This window comes from Anser brachyrhynchus (assembly GCF_964034855.1).
Source record: "Anser brachyrhynchus genome assembly, chromosome: 6".
Taxonomy (NCBI): domain Eukaryota; kingdom Metazoa; phylum Chordata; class Aves; order Anseriformes; family Anatidae; genus Anser; species Anser brachyrhynchus.
The window spans coordinates 23,992,080-24,019,831 of NC_137700.1; the positions used below are offsets into that span (position 1 = coordinate 23,992,080).

A 27,752-nucleotide genomic window follows, 5' to 3' on the forward strand; every position below is an offset into this window, starting at 1 on the left:
TGTGCGTGTAAGTACCTGTTGTGTGAGACATGGGGTGTCCCAGTGCATCAGTCAATCCTTTCAGCCTTACAGACATCGTCATTGTGAGTTTGGAGTGATCATTAGTGTGTGTTTTCCTGTAGAGTACAGTGCCTGTCCATTTTCTCTGAGGGAAAATGCTTTCAGTTATTTTTAGCTCATGCTTCAAGAAACCTTTGTATTCTACAGTATTAAAAATGTAGCTACTGACACCTACAACAGAGGCAAAAAAAAAGCCAATGTAATGCTAAAAACCTTTACATTTACTTCGCTGAACCTGACATCATTTCACTCTGACTCGTCTTTCAAGCTAATCAATCTATACTAGAATTTAAAGTCAGCATATTATTTATATTGTCATGGTTTCTGTTTGAAACCTTAAGCATTGGTCTTAGTATTTCCCCTCACGAGCAGGGTGCTGGTGAACTGTGAGGAGCTCAGTGCCAGTGAGAAATTGTTCAATGATCGTTGAAAGTATCTACAGCAGTACTCAACTTTCATATGTGGGTACCTCCAGAGCTGATTCCCCAAAATGAGGTCTGAGCTCTCAGAATTCTCTGACTACTCCCAGAATTCCATTTTGTCTTCCTTCTTCTTTCACTAGCAAGGCTTGAACTAGCTTCCTTCATCTGAGCATCCCTAAAGATTGCATTTATGTGGTATTTTAAAACTGAGATCAAAATTGGATGTCTCAGGCTCAGATGGTCAGACCTAAAGTAGTTTATTAGTTACTGATGTTTTTCAGGCATTTAAAATGATTAAGTAGGTACTTCAGATGATTAAGTAAGGGTCCTTTTCTCCTACCCAACCTCCCTCTTAACTTCCTTGGAAAAGAAAAAGTGAAGAGTTATTTCCATGGCAGTACTGAGGTGGTGGATTGTTTTTCCTCTGCAAAGCATCAGAGGAAATTTTCAGAGGAAAGCATCAGAATGTGACTTCTAAAAGCTTTGAACCCAAGAAGTAAAAATGAAATACTGATATATATATATATATATATGTACGTATATTTTTCTCAGACAGGCTTTTCAGTCTCATAGCCATTACTCTGATGCATCTAGATGCAGGTTATTGATGAACAGATCCTGCTAACCATTTCCATGCATGCAGGTAGGCTTTGGCATAAAATGCCCACCCACTTTCTATCAGATGTGTTCTGTTGTGCCGCAGCACATGTTGTACTGTTTGCTCTCCCATGTGTTTCATAGGTGGCAATAAAGCACGGGGGCAGGTGTTTAGAGAGAGGAGCTCTGAATCACTCTGCTTCTGATACCAGCTCTGGTGGAGTCTGACTGTCAAATTGGGCAAACTCCTTCACTCCTGTGCCACACGGCTGGTGAACCAAAAGTGCTGCGACAGGTAGGCACCAGAGGCCGTGATGGATAGTCGTGGCGAAGCATCCCAGTTTCACGCTGTTGCTTGCTGCCTGAATTGACACTCACCAGCTCTCAGGGCTGCTGGCACCCATCACAGGCCTGTGTTTCTGCTGAGGGCCACCCACCACTTTACGCTGTGCTTAAATCACATGTGAAACAGGGAGGAATGCTACCTATTCCAACAAATCCACCCCTGCGCCTATAGCATGAGTTGAAACACACTTTGATAAATGTTTGTGATGTGCTGTGGAGGCTTCAGTTACAACATGCTGTGGCAGGAGGCCCCAAGGGAGGGGAACGGGTCCTAGAGTGTCCTGGAGTAAGGAGTCGGACGCAGGGACAGGCTCTGCAGAGCGCTGTGTTTCAGGTGGCTCTACAGTGCTTTCTGTCTGTTCGTTTTGGTGATTCTGTTTGTGTGTAAATCCATGCAGTTCTTCTAGCAATTTTGATAGACTTATTTTTAGGCGTTCAGTAAAGATTGTGAAGCAGAGCTAAGAGATATAAGCATTATTTACAGTCTGTCTTTATGCAGTATGTTGCTGATCAACCTTTTTCTTTTTCTTCCCCTCTGCTCCCAGATAAAACGGGAATCGTGGTATAAAGTGCACCAGGAAGTAGTGAGGGTTAATTACTCATCCCACAGTGCTTTCAATGTGTACAGAATTCTTGACAGGGTTTTTATGTCTGAATACAGATTCTGCCTCTCTGATCTATGGTGAGGTCTGCAAGCAGGTACTCTGAAAAGCATCCGTCTGCATCTAAGTCATGCTCTCTGAGAGCTTTATGTAACTTTTGTTAAAAGTTTATTGCAACAACAGTGTGAGGACTTGAATCACCAGGGAGGTTGCTCGAAGAGTAGAAAGGGCAAAGCTATTCCACTTTTATCAAATGAGTAGGGCTGAAATTCTGCCTTTGCTTTGAGCGGGGCTCATTTTGTTTGGTGAAATATAAAGTAGATTATAGAAGTGTTTGTTATGAAAGATGAATTTATAATAAGTGTTGCATTCAATACATTTCCTTTTTAAGTAGAAACAATATAAAGAGCTTAATCCAGCACAGAATAAATCTCAGTTTTGTTGCACAGATTGTATAAAACTAGGCTGCTCTGCTCTACATTTGCCTTAAACTGTTTATGTTACCTAAAATGTCATTCCAGACGAGAGTTTGGCTTAGGACTGCAGTGAAAGCCATTTTATTCCATGTATGGACCTGGCCTCTCAAAGCTATTTTAGTGGGTAGCTAGAAAGTGTTTTTTAGTGAGCCATAGTTTCATTTGTGTTTATGTGCATTGGCCAGTTTGATGAGGGAACTACATTGTTCTGCAATTCTGCTCTGCTCTCTTTCAGGGAAGAGACGGGAATTTTCAGGTGCAGGCTGGTGTGTTTTTTTAAACACTTCATTTAAAAACACATTTCGAAATCACTGTGCTCTCAGTTTAGCTACTGAGGAATGAAACCCTTCTGTGAAAAGAAGAGGCTTTATTAAAAAACAACAAAAAAAACACCACCACAAAAAAAAAAAGCTGAAATCCCCTGTTGGGGTGTTAATCAACATTGCCTTTAAGAGAACCAGACCATTTAAACCATTGCAAGCACTGGTTGCAGCTTTCACATCTCAGCCTTCATAAATTCATTAATTTCTCTTGTTAGAACACAATTATAAATGGGGTGAAGAATATCCACTAAACCAGCGGATATTCTTCATCAGTGAAATCAAGAGCCTTTATTTAAGCTGTTGTCCTTGTGACTACATTGTGGCAGTTCTGCAGCAGTCTGATGTAAGGATATGGTGTAGATCTGTTCAGCTCTGGGAAGGGCGGCAGGGTATTTGCTCGCAGGACAGCTTCCCTTAGGGTGGATCCCCAAAGAGTGGTAAGGGAAGTCTATTGGTTTGACTGTATTTTTAATTCGGTGTTATGCCATCCCAAAGAAACCATTTGGAGTCTTTTTATGCTTGAGGCATCATTTGGTGCTCATTCAGAATACTTGTAGGTAATAATTGGTATGATGCGATCTTTTAACTTAGAGAAAAAGTTTTAAAAGTGATGTATATGTATAATATTATATATAATTATGCCACTGAATACTCATTTAAAAGTGCAGAACCAGCATCTTCTGCTGTAAGTAGCAAACAGCCATTCTAATATGGCTACCTAGTTTTCTCCACATATTTTCTGATAGATCCTTTATTCCTTCTGCAAAGGATTTACCTTTGGAATTAAAGGCCAAATTGCGTGTCTGACAAGGCAAGCAGCCATTGCATTGTGACTACCAACTGCCGTCATCCGTTGTTATGATCTTTATACTTTAAATGACCTAGAGTCAGATTTTCAAAGGTATTTATTTGCTTAAGAGCCATTAGACTCTAAATGGGATTTCAGAACCGCCTAAGTAAATTAGGCTCCTAATTCACACTGTAGATCTGATTATGAGGCTCCATGTATCTGTAGGTGCCTAAACACCTTTGGATAGCAGCCTGCTGGATACAAGGAACTAGCCTGAAAGCATTATGGCAATCTCTGAAGGCCATGAAGCATTGGTCAGAATGCAATAGTTTTGGATGGATTTTGAAATGAGTAGTATTTAAATTACTGAAGAAGATGTGAAAGGCTCTGGATTTTATTATTGATGTTTGTCTTCCAGAGCGCTGTGAATCAAGTCACAAGCTTGAGTGAGCCCATATTGTAGGGCTGGGCTGGAGTGGACATGGGGCTGATACGTAGCCTATGCTCCTTCAGCATCAGCTGGTCTACAGTCTGGAGCCATTTCATGCTTCTTCCTATAGATATTAATAAAGTCCTAGAACAGGCGTTAGCAACTGTCAGAGAGATCTGTGGACCTCAGTGTTCCTTATTGCCTTTCCTTGAATGATTGCTTTCAATCAGCCTCAAGTTCTTGCAAAAAGTTTGTCCTTTGGGCATATGTTCAGTAGGCAGTCCTTTGGGAGCTTCTGTTTGTTTCCAAAGAAATTATAGAATCATAGAATCATAGAATATCCCAGGTTGGAAGGGACCCATAAGGATCATCAAGTCCAACTCCTGGCACCACACAGGTCTGCCCAAAAGTTTAGACCATGTGACTAAGTGCACAGTCCAATCTTTTCTTAAATTCAGACAGGCTTGGTGCAGTGACTACTTCACTGGGGAGCCTGTTCCAGTGTGCAACCACCCGTTTGGTGAAGAACCTCTTCCTGATGTCCAGCCTAAACTTCCCCTGCCTCAGCTTAACACCGTTCCCGCGGGTCCTGTCACTGGTGATAACAGAGAATAGGTCACCTGCCTCTCCACTTCCCCTCGCAAGGAAGTTGTAGACTGTGATGAGGTCCCCCCTCAGCCTCCTCTTCTCCAGGCTGAACAGGCCAAGTGACCTCAGCCACTCCTCATATGTCTTCCCCTCTAGGCCCTTCACCATCTTTGTCACCCTCCTCTGGACACTCTCCAACAGTTTAATGTCCTTTTTGTACTGTGGTGCCCAGAACTGCACACAGTACTCAAGGTGAGGCCGCACCAGCGCACAGTAGAGTGGGACAGTCACTTCCCTCGACCGACTAACAATGCTGTGCTTGATGCACCCCAGGATACAGTTGGCCCTCCTGGCTGCCAGGGCACACTGCTGGCTCATATTCAACTTGCTGTCAACCACAACCCCCAGATCCCTCTCTGCGGGGCAGCTCTCCAGCGTCTCGTCGCCCAGTCTGTACGTACAGCCAGGGTTGCCCCATCCCAGGTGCAGGACCCGGCACTTGCTTTTGTTAAACTTCATGTGGTTGGTGATCGCCCAGCAAATTTATTGAAAATATTTTAAGTTTATCCATTAAATCTAGTACTTCCACTTTTTCCTAGTGGAGAAATAAGAAAACATTCAAAAACTTCGGAGGTTTAACAGGTCTTCAAAAATTAAGTCGTGTGGCAGTCTGACTTTTAGATATTTGGAATTAATATGATCATTATTGTTTTCATATGCCTCAGAGCATTGTTGCTAAGCTCTTAACAGACAATTGAGAAGGTTCTTGCACAAGAGAGAAGTTTCTTTCCAAGCCTGAGACTAAACTCAGCTAAGCTGTAAGTTGATCCAGCTCACCTATCCCCTCCACTTTTGTGTTATGCCCACTTATATCGGCATTGAAACTCATATATATTCTGTATGAATATTCTGTGGGTTGAGAATCTTATGACCTACCTGGGATATCACTTTGGGCTATATGCAAATTCCAGTTATAGGTGTGCAACATAGACATTATGTTACTGTCTTTCATTGATGGTGTAAGGACTTTTAGGTAGTCTGAAATGCTCAATGATGTCTTAAACATAAATGACAATGGACAAATTCCAAAAAACTGTTTTGTCTCAAAAACTAACTTTGAAAAGTCAAGACAAATTCCTTTCTTTCTTCAACTGGGATTTTCACAGGTGCTGAAAGGCATGAAATTGTTAATAACAGTTGGGTTCCCAAATACCTTGAGTCTCTCTGAATATTTGGAGTAGGAGAAGTCAATAACACTCTTCTGAGAATGTACCATATGGAGAAAATAAAACACCTGGTTTTGAACAGTGGTTTGCAAAAGGCTGCAAATAGAGCTGGGGAAACATTATTATACTCACAGTTGTAATGGCATACTGCTGTCATTTGAAAATGCTGAAACTCTGTAATAAGCTGTTAAATGGAAGTCCATTAATATACCTTTTAAAGTTTTCCACTGCAGGTTCTTGAATGCGTCTGCCTCCTTTTTTTTTTTTTTTTTGCTACAATAGGCAGTTTTTGTTTGTGCTGGCTTGAATGCCAAGTACAGTTAGTTAATAAATATTTAATTGCCATTAATGCAGAGACTTCTGTTACATAGGAAATTATATTGTTCAAGAAAAGCCTCAGACCTGTCCTCATACTGGGAATGGAGTTCTAAATATTTATTCTAAGTCCACTTTTGGAAAGTTTGCTAGTTCATTCTGATTTAAGTTATCTTTGAAATGGCTTGGTGTGAAAGCTCTATGTTCTACTGTGTTTTTCTTGTGATCATTATGGGGCAAGGAGTTGCCAGATTATTGAATTTGCTAAAAGGGGAAGGATCAAAATAACGAAAAGGGTTGTGATGTTTGATTCTTCGGCTGTAAGTCTTTAAGGCAATACACGTTATGTGTTTGTATGGTGTTTTTTAGGTACTATGATAATACAAGCAATGAAAAACTCATTCCAGCTTTCATTACTGTCTAGAGATACACACAAGCAGGAGAGGAACCTGGCTTAGAAGTGAAGATCACTCAGGATCTGGAGCAAATACAGGTGGATGAAGGGTAAACAATCTCAAACCATCAGAAAAAAAATGATGTGCATCTTAATATCTAAACCCCAAAATTAATTTGTCCTTCAAGACGGTCTTTCTCTTCTGTATGCAGCAACAGGTTGCACTGTGGTTTGGCCAGTCTGGTTTACTGCTTAACAGGCATCAGGTTGCTTCTGGGTGTGGATAGTGAATTAGTACAAAATCCCCACAAATAGGGCATTGAATGCTCAGACAAACAGTGTTTTGATAAATGACATTGTAGCTTGAGAACAGAGTAACACTGTTACATGAAGTGATCTGTCCAATGTAACGATCTGTCCATTTGATAGCATGCCTGGAGTGTCCTAAATATTATGTTTATTTGTTTGACAGGCATTGTGTTCTCCTATTGAGAGTTTGAATGGTTCATTGACAGTAGCAATTTATCTATAATAATCTATCTTGAAGAGCTGTTTTTTTTTTTGTGTGTGTGTGTGTTTTAGCTTTCATTAAAAATGAACTAAAATGATTTGTTGGGGAATCAGAATGAAATGCCATTTAGATTTAAAACACTTTAAGCAAAATTGCTTTTCATGCAAGTTCCTTTGTAATGTCTTGTTCTTTTCAGTGCTTTTTGTAGCACTATTCCCGAAGAGATGAGCTCACTAACAAACAAGAGACAGGGACTGTAAGATAAAAGTCTAAAGCCTTGATCAGATACCTCAGTGTGTGCTGTGGGAAATCTTTGTATCATGGAAAAAATTGTTCAAAAAAAAAAAAAAAAAACCACCCCATTGTTGTGAGGTCTGTGGATATTATTCTTTGTGTACAGCCAAGAAAAAGATCCAGACTCAGGAAATGGTATTTAATTTTGTTTGTTGTCTTAGAGTTTAAACTCCATGATCTTTTCTCAGTAGATACCGAGTCAAAGGAAAGGAGGCTAATTTTCAAAGTACCTTATGGAGTTCCCCGAGACTGGTTTTCCCCAGGTCATTCAATTTATCTGTGCTTTGACTAGGAAGACCAAGATGATAAGTTGTCTTCTACCACAGCCTGCATGTTAACAAAGGGTGGGAAGGATGAAAAAATGTTGTTCCTCCTTTTTCTATATGGCTACATTTGATGGATCTAGCACTTCATAGATGGGAAGAAAATCTGATGTTATCTTTTAACTGCTGTTAAACAGTCAGGACCACAGATTCTGTTCCTTAGGCTCTGAACAAAGGTAAATTTAGTTCCTGCCCCAAAAGCTTACAGTTCAACCAGACATTGTAGGACATACACATTTTGTCCGTGGCCAAAGGAAAATGCCTTCGCTTACCAGTCTAGCTGAAGAATAGTATAATGAAGTGTAAGCTTGAGAAGAAGTGGAGAACAGTTTTTCCTTGGCCTAAAACAATACAGTGGAATTCTACCTTATGACATTGTTGAGTGGTTTTGCATACTCTTAAACTATAGCAATGGCTGCTACTGAACCTCACTTTATCTAATTTCGGCTCAGACGTCTTCCAGTTATTTTATTCTCACTTTATTTGACATATACATCCTGAATATAAGTCTATCTACCTTTTGACCATCAACAAAGGCATTTTTGAAGTAAAATGTTGTATCAGTTCAGCAGTACTAACTCAGCAAAGGAAGCTGTGTATATTGTGTGTCAAAAAAAACACAACCAGCCAACCAAAAAAAAAATCTTTATTTGAAAGTCTTTTATCTTCTTTTGTTATCTTGGCTCAATTTGCAGTATATTTTGAGCATACATGTTACTGTGTGTGCATGGTCACAGTACAGATAAAATTGTGGGATGAAATATGGGTGTGCTTTTAGAATCAATTCTGCATGGCTTTTTTCAATGCCTCATTACAGGAAGAACATTTTTATTTCAGCTATGCGACAGATCTGTTCAACTTGTGCATACCACGAAAAAGATGTCAGTAAAATGAGTTCAGGCCTTGTGGCTTTGAGAGCCTTCTGAGCAAGTGTAATGCTCCAGATTCTTGGTGCAGCAGTTCATGCTGAAACAAATATTGTTAGGAAATTACACAAGAGAAGGTATTTCTTTATATATTAAATTCACTCAACAAATCACATTGACTTTGGGTTTCTTGGCAAATCACCAAACTTCTGCAATGGCTTAAAAAAAAGAGGAAAAATACTTTGTTAGAATGGCAGAACTGTTATGTCCTAAGGAGTCAGGAAAAGCATACAAATGTTGCATAACGTTGTGTTTTTCAGTACTGTTAAAGTAGCTTCTTAATTGTGACTAGAATTTGGTTATATCTTTCTAGCAAAATGCTAGATATGTTTCCACAGGGAATATGTTGTTTTTCTAACGTTGAAGAAGCTTGTTGATTTTTATTTTTTTAATGGAATAGCTGAGTCAGTTGTGGTTTAAACCCTGTGAAAAGGTTGAAGCCTTTTTATTTGAGATATTGAACAATAAATGGCCCTTTTATTCAGATGGTCCCAAAGCAAAACATAGGAAATTCTAGCTGTGGTGGACTCTTGCCAAGCAAGGCACATACTAAAAGCTTTTTTTTTTAAAAAAAAGAAATTACCCAAATTTTACTCAAACCCAAATATCACTCATCAGAATGAACAATCTTAGCCAATGCATGAAACCAAGAAGTATTCTGATCATGAGAACTCTTCATATTAAACCTATAAATACTATCTGAAGCTTAGATAACACTGATGCACGTTAAAGCACATTACAGTTTGTTTCCAGTGACTGCAACATTTTGGAAAAATTCCAGTACAATATATTTAGCAAGTCACAAATTCCTTGAAATCGAAATGTGCTGCAGAGATAGCTCAACTTTGACAAAACGTTGACAGGATCCTAACTGCCAAACACATTTCCTGTCTGGGTGCCTGTCTGGTTCCTTGGTTGTCCATTTGCTGGCTTACCTTGCCTCTGAGTCACTGCCTTGGGGAGATCCTAAGTGAACCCCCTCTGAGCTCCAGGTGCCCAGGATCCCCAGCTTCCCCTGGACAAGTACTCTGCACCTTTTTTCAAAGAATGGATAATGCTTGATACTCCTTCATTCTAAAGAAGAGAAAAAAATAATTCAAGATGGAAAACTTCCCTGTGAGTAAGAATTGCCTTTTTGTGCACCGTTCTAGAACATGCATCCTGCTGGCACATAGAAGGACAACTTAGGTATTGTATTCCTGCATGGCAGAATATTAACGCTATCCTTACATTTTGGATTGTGGTGGGGGAGGCACTGTGAAACTGAATGATTTGTCCACATTGTTCAGAAAGCTTCCTTCGAAGGAAGCTGAACCCAGCTCTTCAGCCTTTAACGCTGGGTCACCCTGCTTTCCTTTACGAAACAAAACTGGTGTGATCTTCAGCACTGAAACCTTTCCACTGTATTCCTGCTGGCAGTCATGGTGTTTGATGGTCTCTTTGGCTGTAATGGCATTGCTCATGTTGCAAAGTGGAACCTTCTTCTTCCCACTTGAGTGCTGGCTCCAGGTGCCCGTGTGGGTGTGCTGCTGCAGTTCTGGGTGATGGTATGAATTGTAACTAAATCAGAAGATCTGTTCCTGTGTACTTCAGCTATAAATACAGACATCTTGTGTCTGTGCTTTGATTCAGCCACATAATGCTCAAGAGAGGCAAGTGGGTGCAGTTGGGGGAGACTTCTACTTTCTTAGCTTTTAAACTAAAAACTGGTAGACTTAGATCATATTTTCTTTATTGTTCTGTTTCTTATTTAGCTTTAACACAGCTTGGCAAAAACAGGAAACATCCACAGAAGTTTCTGGCCTTATCTCCAGTAGCATTTCCCTTCCCTCAGCTGCACTAGTGCTCACAGCAGTTATAGCTGCCGATATTTTAATTGCTGCCTGGTGTCCTCTCCCTGTCAGCATGCCTGGATTATTATTTGGGAGTCCCAGCTGGTGGCCATGGGCCACTAGGGCTAACAGGAATGCAGGCACAGCTGGTCTGGGTCACGTCCCTGCATCATTTAGTTTGTGAAAATTTCTGATGGCCTCCAGCTTGTGGTGGAAAGGATATAGCAGTTGAAAAGTATCTTTCATTATCGTAGACTAATTAGAGCTGTCCTGTCTTCCTGAGGGAATATGTACTAATACCTAGTAGTTACAGAAGATTAAAATCTGGCAGGAGTTATTAGGCTGAGGAGGAGAAAATGTGCTTGTTTCTGCTCCTATGTCCTTTAGCACCTTCTTATACCTTAATGAAATGTAACTGAATGAAAAGAAAAACTGGGAAAAATGAGAAAGCATTCCCCATTCTTCAGAGTCTGTATAGCCAGCCCCTAACCAAGGCTACAAGTGTTTTCTTTCTCACTGTGGAAGTGTGATTACATGGCAGCCTTGCTTTTCATAATTTGGATATTTTTTTTCCCTTCTTTTCTTCTCCTTCTTTTTTGTTTTGTTTCTCACTTGTGCTGCTGAGGTTGGTGCTATTTTGCCTGCATCTCAGTGACAACAGGCTTTGCATTTGTGCGCTCCTAATCGGAAGTGATGACAAGCCCTTGAACAGAGCACTGTTGTCCTTGTCCTCATGAAATATTTTATCCCCTCTGATATCGTTGGACATGCAACTGTAATAAATGCCAGTTTCTGCCATTGGATATGTGTAGAAGCTGATCGCTGTTATCTTTGTGCAGGAACACCTCGCAGTGACATCTGTGGCTGTGCTGAACACGATTTCCTCCATTTCATGGGAATAAGATGATGCTTGTGCATTATTAAAAGGGCCTAACAAGTTTCCTGGGGAGAGGATGTGAAGTGCAGTGTACAACAGTATTTATGTAATTAGCTCCTTGGGATTTTAATGAAAAATGCTGCTATTTTGCAACCATAATTTTCATTTTCTGGCAGCCTCAGGGTAACAGGGAGACTGTAAATAGAACAGGGCCCCTAAACTTGTTTCTGATAGAAAAAGTGGATGATGTTGCTGTCTTGAAGTGATGATTAGCTGGGATCTGATCAAGATTTTAGTGTATAATCATGAGGATTTAGTGTTTTGTCATCACAGAGTCATTCCAAGGGTGAGACATAGTGTGAAACTTCACCCCTGCCCCCCTTCGCGCCCCCCCCCCCCCCCTTTTTTGAGAATAGTTAAAGGAAATTTAGAAAACAAGCAGCAGGAGCCGAGTCAGAATATGTGTATTGGCTTTGACTTCCCACTGCACCCTCTTTCACATGGAGTTAGGTCAGACACCTGGTCAGACACTGGATCTCTTTCGATGGAGGGTGGGATTAAGTCCTAAGCAGACTTTGCCAAAGAATTTTTACATGTCTTATAGTATGCCTTGGACACAGTCATTATGTTATCTTCCACACATTTCAAATGCTTTGTGTGGTTCAGTCCTGTATGTTTTTCCTTCAGACCAAATTTTCAGGTCACCTGCCAAATGGTGACGATGGAGAATACAGGCTGAATGAGGCAGTCTGAAGGACTCCTGGGGGTTAGATAAAACCTTGCTGGTGGCATTGTATTTCTTGACAAAGTTCTGTCTGTCATGTGTCCCCGAAAGTGTGCAGGTGTGGTCTTGTCTTGTAATGATCGATCTGTTTTCCTTGAGTTGCAGCTATCTTATTGCAGCTTCAGAACAGCTTAGGTCCTCTTGGTTCCAAGACAATTTCTGGGAGAGTTTCTCAGGTCAATGGCTTAGTGTCTCTTGCCCTGTTGCCTTCTCCCACAGAACAGAAATATTCTAGTGACCTCAAAACTAATGCATTCCAGCATCTCTGGTTGGAGACACTGACATTTTTGGCGATGTAGTTTTGGAACATTATTCTCCGTTCATTCCCACCATCTTTAGGGAGGCTTCTAGCAGAAGTTAGAACTTGGAAGCATGTGCTGGAAGCTAACTCCTCCAGAAACACCAGAGAGACAAGTTTTGCTTTTTATACCATAGTACCCCCAGTGAAGTCAAAACAGATTTCTGTCTGTACATAAAGGGAAAGCATGTCATTGTCTGACTAATTATGAACCTTTATCTGTACTGCCTTAATCAGACCGCTGAAGTTCATGTTTATTTACTGAAGTTTCTCATGATCTGTGGCTACTGCTATATGTCAAACGCTTACAAACAAGTTTCACTGTGGCATTTCACATCTGAAATTTTCAAAAAATTTTCTATAGTGAAAAAAAAATATATTTGGCTTATTCCCCCTACATTATTGTAGATTTCCTTCCCAAATCTTTGGATGTGATTATTTAGTTGAAACCAGTTCTTGCTCATACAAATAATCTTGCTCATACAAATAAGTTGAATATGCCGCTGTTGTGAATATAAGGTTGTCTCCATTATCCTGGGATGTATTTCATAAGGTTTGTTAAAAGTGACAAATAATTGGCTCTGCACTGAGATGGACAAAGAAATATATTGGGTCTTGACATTGGTACATTTCCATTGCATGGGGTGAAGAGCCAAATCTGCAAGTTTAAGGTCCGGATTGCGTAGTCTGTAAAGTACTCTTGTTCATTTGTATTGAATATTGTTTTACCTGAAACAATGTAAGGAATTGGACTAGTTACAATGCCTTATGTATCAAAGATATTGCATCTCATTCTTAACTACACTGGTGTAAATCTGGAGTAATACTCTTAGAGTGAAGGTGTTGGCTCCAGTGTAATGAAGATCAGAAGCTTGTATAGAATCTGTCTGAGAGAAACTCAGGTATCTGAGGGCTTGAAATTCCAGTGTTGGTAAACAAAAGCAGATAGAAGTGAAGTAAAATTATGCGTTAGTATTGGTATTGTGGCATTACACTATAAACTGGTGTAACACCATTAGCTTGAGAAGATACTTTCACTGTACCAGTTGAGGATCTGGTCTTTTGAGCCTTTATATACTCCAATTAATTCTGCTAATATCATAATAGGTTATCTTAATTACTTCTAAAAATGTTCTCTTCATTTTCCAGATGGTGCCCTGGATATGATGGGAACTTGCCCACTCAATTTTGCCTTCCATGGGCTGATAACAATCTGTTTATAAAAGATTTAAAATCCTCTCTTCCTACATTCATGTTCTGCTTTGGCCTTGTTTATTCACAACTGAATGCCTCTGATTATTGTAGCTGTCATGTGCTCAGTATTTGATGCTTTGCATAGCAGAATTAGAATAAACTGACTGTGCTATAAGATGTTCAGTGTATACTTAAAGCAATGACCATTTAGCTATCTTATTTTCTTAGCAATATTTTAAAGATTAATCATAGAGAGTGATGTAAACCAAGAAAAAGATGGTGGAAATAGATCAGAAATTACATATTTTTCCTGATGATGTTTGCTTGAAATTAATACTTTGGTAACTTGTTGCAGAATTCACAACAACCGCAAATAACTTGTTTTGTGATCAGATATGCAAGGCTAAACTTGCTGAGCCCATTTCTTGCTCTTTGATTAGACTATAGTAAGCCGTCTAATGATTAATACCAGTGGCAGATGTGGCTATGTTTCCCTTGGGGTTTGGAGGGGTGGTTGCTCATTTGATAAACCCCAGGCGGGGCCGGTGATTCAGTGTTGTGTCAACTTCTAAGCAGCTCAACAACAGCCTCTGTCCCCCCAGTAGGGGACATCTGGGGGGAATCCCTGAAGCTCAGGCAGGTCTGCCTTGCCCATATGCAGCCTAAGACAGCTCCTCAGAAAGGGTTACCTGGTCACTGTGCAGGGGAGCAGACCTTTGCTGGGCCATGTTTATCAACAGTTATGCCTTGGCTAAGTAGATAGGGCCTTTGAGCAAGGCTCAGATTTGACAACTGAAATAGTGCTTTTCACGCTTCAGCCTCAAGCATGAATTAAATTCCTCAAACTCGCATCTGAGATGATGTCAGCAAATGAGTCTTGTTCCTGAAGGAAAGGGGGTTGTCTTCTGTGCTATTTATTGTAGCACTTTGTGTATCCTCTGTACCTCCTTAGTTGTGTATATATGTTTTTAGTTACTTTCTAGGATGTATTTCACATTGCTTGGTCCTTTGTACATCAGCACGAAGAGAAGATTAAATTCTGTCATTCTGACTGGGAATTGTTCGGAGCAAGATGTACACTCATCTTGCTCCCACTGGGGCAATCGTTTATACTGCTCACCCAGTTGCTTGTCGTTGTACCCAGGGATACGTAACTTTTTACCTAAAGGGAAAATTATTTTCTTATTGCATTGCTTGGGTAGTTTGGCTTTAGGTATAGATGTTTGGTGACAGAGCACTTTTGGAACTGCTGAAATAAAAACAGTAAATAATTTGTAGCAGGTTTGATTCCATTGATTCCTGTTTTTCAGTGTTAAACTATTTGTTAGTTAGCCTTAGTTGCATATAATTTTTATATATGGTGATTCATTCGTTTGTATTGTGATTGTTTCAGTCATGAGTCAAGGTCTTCACGTCCAGGATTTCCACAAATGCAAAAACAAACAAACAAAAACCAAACAAACGACACCTTAGACCTGCTTAGATCTATCCTACTTTACATGTAGAACAAATGTGAAATTATTATTAAATACAGTTCAATTGGTTTTGAAAGTGGATTTTTGTGCTAGCATCACAGAGAATGCATAAAGTCTATCTTCTGTGCCATGTAGATATTCAGTATTACAGCCAGAGATGGGGAGGCCATATGCAGTGAACTGTCCCAGGTGACACAAAAGATTTCATTTGGCTGGGGGCTGCCTCAAGCCAACACAGGTGGTGTTCTTTCATTTACAATAGCTCCCTTTAAAATATAAATGACTGCATTTATAACATCAGCTCCTTTTTTCTCTCTAGAATACCCCCGCTCAAGTTACGTTACACATAACAAATGTTCTCACTCCCTTGAGAATTAGTTTAATTACTGATATAGGTGGGTAAAGGATACATTGTGTCTGAGATATTAATTTTACCATGCTTTAATTAAGAAGTCAAGTGTGAAAGGCTGCAGAACATCTTCGATGTAAAGGTGCTGAACAGAGTGGTGGAAGGATAGAAGGCTCTGACACTGTGAGGCTTTTACTGTCTGCAGGAGTATTGGTTTTCCTTCTGCATCTCATTACAGTGAAGTTTGCATCTGGAAAATACATGCTGTCTTTCATTCAGTCATCGTATTTTCTAACATTAAAGGCTTTTAAGTCCAGAATCATCTGAGCACCAAAATCATGTGGCTTTTGCCTTTCAAAGGTGCTGGCCACTCCTAGGTACCACTGGTTCCCATTAGAGCTGTCAGCATCATGTTCTCTCAACCAACATGTTTGAAGAATGGGGCTGCAAATATCCCGTGCCCCTGTGCTCTGGCAGTGGAGCGTGAGGGGGATGTGAAGGGAGTATTCACCAGAGGGTACCAAGTGCTGCCACTTCTGAACATCCAGTTGTTTCTTCCTTATGGCTTACTGTGAGTGTGGGTGGATTCCTTTCAGCATGTAATTTGGAAGTCTTGTTTCTTGCTAACTCAAAAATCAAGGAAATGGACTTGGAAAACATTCAGGAAGAAAGAAGTAAAAAATGGGGAGGCAGAAGGAAGGAATGTCTCATAACAAGATTACAGAAAACTAGACAGTGAGTGCCTTGCAATAGGGGGGGCAGGACATCATCAAATGGGTGTGTTTTGCTTGCCTTGGAAGCTGCAGCAGCCACAGATAACTGGGTATAGATAGGAACAGATGTTCACTGGATAGCAATTGAAAGTTTCCTCAAAAATTAACCTGTTATATGTTCAGAAAGACTAGGTGATGAAGTAGAGCAGAACTGTCACTCTCCAAACATCTGTAGAGAGGACAGATAATGATTTTTATTTACATCTTTTTCATCATTTATTGTCTATATGAAATGCTGACTTATTATGATGTTTTTGTGATGTGATATACAGAAAGTTTCTTTACAGAAACTTTTTTCCTCTTTATTGTATTTTCTGTAGCTGTTTTCTGTGAGTAGTGGCTATTCTCCTTATTACTTTTAAAGGACAGTAATGGTTCAGCTATGCCACTGCCTTCCTTTGTATCCCTGGAGGAAAACTGGTGTAATACTGGAAAAACACAGAGTTAAATATTTAACATGTACTATTGAATGTTCTCGCTGAAAAAATCAGGAACACTTCCAAGCAGTGAAAGCAGACTTTCCTTTCCTGTAGTTAAGTTTTGCTGTTTAACCTTCAAAACTACAGCTTGCTTGGTCATTATTTTAACGTGGTTAAACATTAAAAATCATGAGTCCTCAGTTTCTCAAGTGCTCTGACCAGGGCTGCTTATCCTTTCCAGGTGATAGACTTAGTGGAGAAATCTCATGCAGAACATTAATGCTGAAACATATAATACATTTTTTTCAAGGTAAGGGGCTGATATTTTTCCTCTGCACTTGGGCTTAGAAGTACGAGTTCAATGCTTGCTCTTTTAGTCAGAAAGGTAATGTTAATAAATATTGCGATTTGGTATTGATGCTACAGTAACTCCTTTAGGCAAAATCAGAATAGCATTCCTATTGTGTTAAAACAGACATAGCCAACCCCTTTCATATTTGCTGAGGACTTGACTTGTACTTTCAACAAATCTAAGAAGAAATATCACCCTCTTAACAAATTTCTTCCTTGTCTTAACTGTGTTTACTGTAACTTGGCTTAACTCTGTTTGCTTTTTTTTTTTCTAATGTGGCAGCAGCAGGAATTTATATTAGATAATGTTTTTTGACTTACATTGGAGTCTTTTTATCATTAACAGAGTTTCTAACTAACTTTTAACGGCAAAGTCTGCTGTGAGAGTACATGAATTAGACAACCTACTGTGCTTTCAGAGAGGCTTTTTATTTGTTTTTAATCTAATTCAAGATCTATTCAAATCTATTTCCCTTAGTAACTCATAATTTTCAAAAAAATCAACCCCTCAGAGGGAAAGCCCAGGAGACACATATTACCTATTGTATACTTCTCATCATCTCTTTTAACTCTTAACGTAGTAAGCAAAATGACTTTAGCTATACAAAACTGTGGGTGCTCCCTAGGACAGGGATTGTAGTCCTGCTTCTGTTAACTATACCAAAGTACTACCCCTAGCCACAGCTGTAAATGTGCTCTGAGGAAATGCCTCCTTTTCTGCTGCTGACTTGAAAAGTCACTGCCAGTCTCTGCTGAGATTTTTTTTCTTTAAAAAAGGTGCACATAGAGGGTTTTTTTCTCTCTTAACAGAGTGATATGTTCAAAACACATATTTATTCTGTCTTCCTGATTGTCTCAGGTGTCAAGGCTTCTGCCTTCATTCACTGGGAATCTCTGCTAAAGTTCTGATCTTTGAAGAGCAGTGCAGGTATCAGCTTTGATGAATCAGGAGGTGTAAAGCCTGTGACCCTGAACTGGAAGGACTAGATTGGTTAATACACTATTTCTGGTGTGGTATTGTTGAAGCTTGTCTGTATATGTAAAAACTATGCAAGGTGATATGGAGTTAGTCCTACAGAAAGAAAATAATGTTTGTTTGTTTGTTTGTTTTAATTCTGATTACTTGCACTTGTACAATAGCATCACAAAGCAAGAGAGGTTTTGGCATTTGCATGAGGCACGTGCTTCTGCCCACAAACAGCCAGTAAGATAAGTCAATAAAAACAAGCCATGCAAGGCATGAATTGCTTAGAGGTAGAAGAGACCTATTAGGCTATCTAGCCCTCCTGCATGCCAGCAAAGAATAGTTTCATTTGGATTTGCTTTAGAGGACAGAAGAATAGCTGAGGAAAACATAGGATAGCATTTTTCTGGGTGATAGGGTGGAAGCCCCTCTGTGCTTCAGTTTTTACATTTGCATCTACCTTTGAACCTTTTAAGCAGTAATAGCACACATATTTTTTTTTTTCAGGATCTTTGAATTAAAGTCTAACAACAGGCTGAACTGGGGCAGTTCTGATTGCACAGATGTGCGATTTTGCTCTGTGGTGATTTTTTCTCATTGAAGAAGAACAAGAAGTAAAGGCAAAAATCTGTGAGTATGGTTATCTGTGAGAGTGCAAGTAAGTGTGTGTGTGTGTGTGTGTGTTTGACAGATCTGTCCATGTTATACTAATTGCGAGAACAAAATGGCTACTCTGCCTGACCATGGGGAAGGAATTTTACAAAGGCAACACATTGCAAAGAGAACAAAGGCCTCACTGCGTTGTGGCTCTGTGCAGCACACTGTTAATGCAAAGCAAGCTACCATTTCCTATTAAAGTAGTGTCTCACATTCGTGAGAGGCTGTAATGCAAAGTGATTTAACTTACTGGGAGCTGATGCATCTAGTCCTGGCACAGACATATGAGGTCTCTGTGGTCAAAAAGGCAGGCAAACATGTTGGAGCTGGTGTTTTAAGCAGCTTCATCTGGTGACTGGACAGGGAATTGCAGGCACATTTGTTTCATTGCAATAATTTCTTGCATTATTCCCCCTTTTGTCTGTTATTGTTTCTTTACCAGTATTTGTGTTTGAATAGAAAAAGAATTCAGTGGTAAATTATGGGCATGTCCCACTTCTTTCCAGGCCTGACATGTTTATATATACAAAGAATTATGGATGAATTAAAGAGGACCAAAGAAGCTCAGAAATTCTTTGGAAAAGCTTGTCAGATTTTTAATTAATGGGCATGTAGAAGAGGGAATGAAATCTGTTGCTTAATACCATAATAGGCAGTGCAGTGCTTCTGCTTTTCTCTGTCATCCTTAACAGACGGATTTATTTTTGGTAATGAGACATTTATCTCTTTTGCATCTATTAAAAACCAATTCCAGTGTCAAAAATCAGTTGGAAATAATATGAAGAATGTTAGTGGTGAAATGTGTTTGGGTTTTCTTGGATGTTTGTCAGAAGTCTGCCAAATCCTGAGGATCCCCTTTCACTTTATTTTAGTGTATTTTTGCCTTGCTGCAATTTGCATTTCCAGATGATTAAGGTGTTATCTTGATTGCACCAAAAAATGGTGTGAATATTTAGATTCTGTAAAGAGGTGTAATAGAATTACTTGCAGGACAGTAATTAATATACTGTCAGTATCAGTAAGTGTTTTTCAACATTTTTTCTATGTGTGGACCCTTAATTGTTTGTTTGTTTTTTTAGCCCCAGATCCCCCCAGTACCTGACTTAAGCCCCTTGGCAGCAGGCTTGCTTTTCTTCATTCACAGAAAACCACTGAAAAATATCAGTGGTAAGCGGCAGCCTCGTTCAGCTCACCTGGTGCCATGGAGAAGGAGTCCACACAGAAGTAATTGTGGTAAAAGAGTGCCCATTAGTAAAAATAAATAAATATATAAACATATTGGTTCTGCGTGCATTTCTTACCCTGATTCGAAGCAATTCAGTTAGGAAAGTATTTTCATACTTGTGGACTGGGTCATTAATGTCATATGTAAGCAGGTCAACGAGCAGACCAGTTTTCTTTATCTGCCAATAGAGAAGCTTGTGTGGGCTCTAGATGAATGCAATGCATTTTTATAGGCATTTGTTTGAAATCCTGTGGGATTTATTAGATGCCCCTTAATAGATTTTCAAACTATTCTATGGCATTCTGAGGGTGTGATGTAATTTTCCTAGTGAGATCTGAAGTGCTTGACAACTGGTGAAAAAACAACTGCTTTCTTTTAGGTTTATAAATAAGCATTTTTTTAAACAATCTGTTTGGTGCCTCCGTGCACTTCCATTTTGTTTGCTGTAGAAGAGAGGAAACGGCCAGGATATCAGAAAGGCTTAGTGATGCGAAATGACCTAAAAGCTTATTCCAGGAAGTTTATTTTCAGAAAGTGTTGAGTATTCAAACTTTGAGAACCCTTTAAATATTTGTGATTCACACCAGGCATTCCTTTCAGTCTTGGTCGATAAGCATCTTGTAAAGGTGACGTAAGACAAAATGGATTGATGCACAGAATGCTTTGACTTTTTAGCTGATAAAGTGCTAATTATAAGTAAGAACTTTAACCTGTCTAGTAACAGAACCACAGATAACAAACATTAAAAGGTTACTATTCCAGATGAGTTATTTCATCCAACTCCATGGGTGAAACATCTTTTCCATGGAAGAAATTGCATCCTTTGTAGAAGTAATTCTCTTCTGTACAGTACAAATTCTACAATTGTCCTTACCTACCCATTTCCTTCCATTCTTTGGTTCATGCATAAAAGTTATTCTCTCCATTTGGCTACTGCTGCAGCCTCTATTTCTATGTACTATAAACAGTGCTACCCTTTCTTCCCTCTGTCCTCCTACACACACTTTTGAACGGCTCTGGTTGCTAGGATTACAGTACTCATAAGGCTGGGGATGGGAAATGTCCCTTCGTCATCAGCTTCCTTTTGTGATCTTCTGTTCTTCTTTGCATTACTGACGTCATTTTTTCCAAAGACATTTGTTGTAAGACCTTTCAGCAGTGCTGTTGCTGCTGCTGCTGTGCTCCTCAATGCTCTTCCTGGCTTTTTTGTTTCAAAGGCATGGAAAGTCAGTGACTAAGCTGGAGAAAATGACTTAATTTCGTTCTGTGCTGTGAGTTGAACCTTCAGTGTCTTGCCTGGGGCTATTTTCATTTGTGATGAAAAGGGGCAAGCACTCCAAAACGGCAGAGGCAGTGACAGTTTTCTCTTCCCTCTTCTTTGTCTCTGCTCCCCCATACTCAAGTTTTACAGACATGGATGCTGACTCTGTGGTGCATCACATACAGTGCAGAGGTGGGCATATTTCTACTTCACAGGAAGGTGCGTGGAAAATGACAGCCTTCATATTGCTACAAGTGGCACAGCAGCCGTCCTTTGATGTGCAAGACTAATTTTTGCAGGCCAGAATTGAAATGGTGTTAGACTCTTGTGGGTAGCAGGATGGATATACATGGTCTTTGCTTTCTAACATGTGCTTCTATTCCATGAGGGCACTGTTTTTTATTATTATTATTATTTTTAAATTTAATTTCTGCTTTAAAGGCTTAAAAGGGGTGATAGAAGTATAGACTGGGAGGATGAGCAGAGAGTGTGTGAAAAGCTCAAAGCTCATGGTCGAGATTGGTTTGAGAGGAGGCAATGAAGTGGAATAGTTATGAATGAGATTTCTGCATGAGATGCAGGAAAGATTGCCCAGAATATATCTCATTGTACCTCCAGCAGCTTCCAGTATCATAACATCTTTGTTCTTGGTATCCAGTATGTGCTCTTTTGCTGTCAATATTTTGATATCCAAACATTTCCACCCTTGTATGTAATTTAGAAAATTTACTTGAACTCTAAAATAGTGTCCCAGTCAGAACATATGTTCTGTACATTATTTATACTATTTAATTTAAAAGATAGTAATTCCAATATTTTACTTCATCTTTCTCAAGCTGTCTGGAAGCTGCATGGCTGCCACATAAGCAGGTTAGACTGTTGTGCTTGCCAGAGAGGAAATGTGTACATACTTTGCCCTCACCAGACCATTCTGCAGGGAGCAGGCAGCATCCTGGACACTGTTTCTTCAAGCTGTAATCCAGCAGTTTGAAAGTAGAATTTGGTTTTGCTGTTACTGCCCTTCTGGCTGTAAGGAATGTAGTTGTAATATGTGCTTGATCCTCAGGGATATCTGTAGGAAGCATGTGTTCGTGATTGAACTTAATTGGGCTCTCAAAGAATTTCTCCTCTGTGGCAAACCAGTGGAAATAACAGTCCTTTGGCACTCCAAATCAACATTAGATAAGAGTGGTTCATGTCAGAGTTGCTTATCTAATGGCAACACTAACTGTTACTGCTATTCATAATGATGTGTGCTCCAGTTATACTTATGTGTTTTGCTGTCTTCTGGCAAGTGGAAACTCTGTCAATTTCCTTGAGTAATGTTCTTGGAGTCAGGGCTTATGTATTTTGCTTCATGTTCTCTGTATTTGGACTCTACATTTTAGCCAAAACCATCCAGTAGTTTTTCTTGAAATGAGGTCTGACTTTTGTTTGTTTGTTTCTATTTTCAGAAGCTTTTTTTTTTTTTTTTTTTCAAAGTATGGCTGAGGATAGGGTGTGATTTGAGTCAAAAAGCTGTTTTTGCAGGTAAACAATCCAAGTTTGACACATTACAGGTAACCTGTACTCAACATTTCCTCCTCAGGTAAATCAATAGAAAAGAAAAAAAGTGTTGTACCTCTATGTTTTCCATAACAGCACTGGCATTAGAGCAAGAGTAAGTAAGATTATGACTTGAGTAGGCTTGGTTGACCCCCCACCCCATGGAAAGACAGACAGCCAATCTGGGCTGGCAAAAATGTGTCTGTTGGTGGAAGAGGCTTTAGGGTAACAGTGGTATCACACCATGTCTTACAGGTATACCCAGTAGTGTTATGGCATGGTTATGGGTTGCACTGTCCGATGTGGCAGGCTTGATGCATTGAATTGTGAGGAGAATGAGCCTTAGAACCTGAGGAAAGGGGAAGAGAGGTGAGATGTGTGTAGTGCCTTAGTCCTTGCTTCTGGGTTAATGTAATTGGTGAGGTGGATTGGTTCCTGAGAGGAAGGAAGAGGTAGGAACACCTGAAGGATTTTACTTGCTACCCAAAACAACACTGCTGAAAGGGAGAAACTCCTCACTGACCGGCAAGGACATACCAATGAGTGCACAAACCTTACAACTGAGAAGGAAGGGCAGGACAGAAAAGACAGGCTGTCTCATGCGGAGCAGCTCCCCGGGGGCCTGCTAGTGCACGGGGCAACAGGCGTGAGGGATCACTTGCCAGTGTAGGCCGGAGCCCTTCCCACTGGCTGGAAGCGTTCTCGGGAGACTTTTTCTTCTTCCTATTTCTGGACTGCAATTGTCCTGACAGGGATAGAACTTGTACGATGAGAAAGGGAAGTTTGGATGTAATATATTCAGCTGAAGGAATACTTTAGTCCTATAATGCCCTTCCCGCAGGGGAGAAGCTGGTGTCTTTTCCCCATCCAGAGGTACCTATGGGCTACCATTTGAGAAGCCCATAAAGAAAGAAGCAGGAAGGAGGTTTTCAGTTTCAAAAAGCGCCTACTTCTGTATTGCAAACTGACAGGTTTTCATTGGGAATATACAGGACCCTTGTCATGGTTGTAGCACAATGATGTTGCTAAACTGTGAGCTCTCCCCATTCTGAGGCTCTGTGGCAGGGGGACAGCTTGGCGTATAGGCCCTGCTCGTATCATCCACACTGGACTTGGAGAGCAGCAGTAGAAATCTGCTGCTTGCTGGCATTTCTGATCACTTGTCTATGGTGGCAACAGCAGAGAATGGATTTCCCATCTGCTATCACTTGCAGTTGAAGATACGTGGAGAACTGCCTGTTGTGGGCAGGGAAATGGATGGGTGAGTTCCCCCTATACGGCCTTAATGAGGTCAGAAACACCTAGAACCTAGACTTAAATTTGAGCAGAAATTCTGAAAGCAGAACTTCTGCAGGGGTTAGATCTCACTGAAATGCTCTAGACAGCTTTTGTAGATCTGTCTTTCTGGGCAGCTGTTTTCCCACTTGATTCTTAGGGAGATGTTCAGGAAGAGACAGGCAAGAGACAGGAGGAGGCACATTTCTGAGAGACTGTAAGATGGAGAAGCAGCAGCATAGTGTCCACAGGAGAGAGCTGGCCCTGTGGCACACCCACTGTATCCCTACATGTGCATATCCACAAGCTGCATCCTCTGCCAGTAGGAAGACACCTGACCAAACAGCAATAGCCCCAACTGCAGCACAGACATCTCTCTTCATGAGTTTTGTCCTAGTCCTGTCTCACGAGTATCTTTGTATTAAATGCAATGTAGTAAGAGTGTTAAAACATCAGTATGCATCAATTAAGCTGTGATTTATGTGATGACCTGGGAGAATTCAACTGTTTACTGACTTTCATGGTATTTTTAGGGTGTGTAGAACACTTGAAAATTTTCAAAGATGGTGAATAGAAGTTATCCTGTATGAGTTGCGTATTTCACACTATTTTAACCTGCTCTGGCATCCAGTATCTTCTTGTTACCAAGCAAGCCTGTGTCTAATATATTAGATCAAAACATATTTTTGTTTCCAAATGCTAACAGCAGCACATTCAGTTCTCTGGATTTCAGCAGCTAAAGTGGGTGTTGCAGGAAGTTTGGCACTGTTTCTCTTTACCGAATAATAAACACAGATGATGTTGCTTTGGGTTTCATGTAGACATGGAGGCTCTTTCCTCATAAAAGCATATTCATAGTCAAATGGTGACTTTTAGCTTTTAAAAAATAACAATAGTAGTTGAAGTAGATAGACTAGAAAAAATTGTATAGATTTCTCACAGACCCCAGTGTCATGGTGGTTTCTTCTGTTTTAGACTAAGAGACTATTTTATAGTTCATTTTTCCAACAGATACGTTAGATTATTATATTGTAAAACACTTGCTGCTTTTCTCTTTTTCCAGGAGGAGGCCAGGGTATACCTGTGGAGCTGTGGCTTCTCTTTCTGCAAGCTCTGCCAAAGGTATGTACTTTATGCATTGTTACACTCCCCAGTATTCATCTCAAACACAGTATGGAAACTTTCAGAAAAATGACTTGCGAAGCCATTGGTAGAAGAATACTTGCTTGATTTTGAATGCAATATTTTAAACACCAGATATATATCTTCCTCAGAAAGTTGCATTGAATTAGAATTAAACTTGAGAATTCAAGTCAGTCTGTACATCATTTACCACCCTGCTTGCACTGTCTACTGTGAATGATGTTCAAGACTGGGCTTTGTGGTAATAGAAAAACACTTGGTTTCAGAGGCTTCAGGACAAGAACAAAACTATATAGCGTGTATACACTGGCTTCAAAATCATGGCCAGTGTCTGGAACAGGCTCCCCAGGGAAGTAGTCACTGCACCAAGCCTGTCTGAATTTAAGAAGCGTTTGGACTGTGCACTTAGTCACATGGTCTAAAATTTTGGGTAGACCTGTGTGGTGCCAGGAGTTGGACTCAATGATCACTATGGGTCCCTTCCAACTCAAGATATTCTACGATTCTGTGTTGATTAACATGATTCCCTAGGGTCATGCCCTAACTTAGTTATCACTCCTGGGCAAATGCAAGACATAGTGGAAGTGCTGTGTCCTTCACGTGCTGAATCTGAGAGTCTCCCTAGACCTCTGTAAGGAGGTCTTGTTTTCTAATCAAGGACTGAGTCAAGGTTGTACTGCTCCTCCTCGGCAGCTTGGTACCTGAAGCAGTTCTACCAGGAGAATTGCCTCAGGTGGAGAAAGTGCTTTCAGCAGATGTGTAAGATTTTGACCTAAAGATAGGATGGCAAAGTAAATAAGAACCTGATGTTCAAAGGTTCAAAGCTGTTCCTGCTGTCTAGTTTGTTTTATAACTTGGAAGAATTGAAATAGCTTTTGTGGCGATAATTGTTAGCATATGATTACGGAGTTAAGAATAAAGAATAGCTTTTTTCTATAAAAGTTACTATGAAACATCAGAATATAATTTCATATTTCCAGTTTTTCTGAACTAATGTAAATAACTCTGTAGTCTGATGATTAGTTTCTATTTAATTCTATAGGATGCTGCAAAATTCCTGAGTAAAATTCTGTGGTTTGTAACAAACTCTGGATTTCCATGTGTCTGCTTTGTCAGCTTGGCAATGTCTGCCCGGTAGCAGAGAAAGCAATGTTGGATGAGGAACAGTGGGACTGATTTATTTATTTATTTATTCATTCATTTTGGTTTTTTTTTGCCTTTTGAGCAGAGAGCAGGAAGTGGTTCCTTTGAACCGTCACAACACATAAGCTTTTACTGCTGCAGTTTGTGCTCCCCTCTGTACCTTCTAGCCCCCCGCCACTTCCTCCACATAATTTGTTGTTGGTTACATGTAGAGGGTGCCCCAGTTCCTCAATGAGCCATGGGCAGGGAATATGCTCAGTCTGCCTTTCAATATCCCAAGAACAGTGAATGGTTTCTAGTTCTGCATTTGGAAAGCCAGATATTCCCTGACCCTGTGTGAACTCACCAGTGCTTTTCTCCCTCCATAGACCCCTCTTTTCAGTGAGGAAGAAAGAACTGAGAGTGATTCAGAACTAATTTACACAAAGTTTTCCCAAGTAATTCTCAACCACCCATGGGTTTTCCTGGAGGAGCAATATACAATAGGCTTTTGTCTCCAAATGGATTTATTTATTATTTTTGGATATAAATGCCCAGCTTGACCCCGATCTTAAAGGGTTTTTTTGTCTCTGAGGCATAGCAGTTCGTCCTTGAAACCTTTTGAAGATGGGACTCTTCTGTGAATACACGAGGTATCATAAATCGTTCAGTACTAGAATTAATGCAAATTATTCTAATTATATCTGATTCAGAGCTTGTTACATTTTAAAGGAACTAGAGACAAAGCAAAGTGGTCATGAAAGAAGTTTTATAGTTTCTACAGAAAGATATTTTTGTGAATTAGATATGGATTCCTTGACAAAAACAATGAGGTGGTGGAGGGGGAGGAGGGGGCAACAGGTTTGCGGTTCCTACAAGCTGTGAGCACTAAATAAGCTGTGTAAAATTAGTTGTTAACTATTCATTTTAACTATTCATTTGGGTACTTGAAACCGTGTTCTTCAGAGGCAAAATAGAATAACTAACAGCTCTCAATCTTATTTTCTTCACTTCGAATTACTTTGTGTTAAGCATGAAGGCATTGTACCACTTGTCCAGCTGGTGATAAAACAATTATTTTAATTTGAAAATAATGTTGTTCAAATAATAACTTCACCAAGAGGCTTACATTCTTCTACTTAAAAGTGTTTTTTGATGGTCTCTGACTAGGCAGAATAAGAGAGTGGACTTTCAATGTGGTCTGTTTGAAGATCCTTCCTGTTTTAGTTTGATCGTAAGTATTTGGCCTTGTAGAACACAGCTTTCACATGTAAGCTCTGGTATTTGATGAGATGAAAAGTTAATGAAAATTATTATAGCTCCAGGGAATGTGTTTCTGATAGCAGTTAGTATAGGTAGAGGACTGCAGCCAGTTTTCTTGCAAGAGCCGAATGCTTGCAACTGAGTGAGAATCTCTGTAAACAGTTCAGCTTCCAGTCATACGGGAGCAGATATTCTGAAGTGTTTCAGTTCTGATCTTTCCAAATTCTATGCCCCTAGCTCATCTTCACTTAGGAGCCTTGCCTCTCTCTGCCCCTATAATACTTCTAACTTGATAAATAGTGGACAACTTTCTTCCTAAAGAG

At 40.0% G+C, this 27,752-nt stretch overlaps 1 protein-coding gene across 3 annotated transcripts in view; it reads left to right on the forward strand.

Annotated features, from left to right (window-relative positions):
• The window catches only part of LOC308197544 (uncharacterized protein), a 109,618-nt gene extending 81,988 nt beyond the window's left edge, over positions 1-27,630 (forward strand). Inside the window, exons 13-15 of one of the 3 annotated variants that reach the window (XR_013953064.1) lie at positions 16,865-16,933; positions 18,446-18,568; positions 19,675-24,957. Coding sequence is in view for 2 of the 3 variants with exons in the window: in XM_080598184.1 (XP_080454310.1) it covers positions 24,965-25,023; positions 26,762-26,781 (79 nt within the window). In the remaining variant the exon portion in view is untranslated. The other 2 variants (XM_080598184.1, XM_080598183.1) reach the window with 2 other exon arrangements.
• Positions 27,631-27,752: the final 122 nt, after the last annotated feature.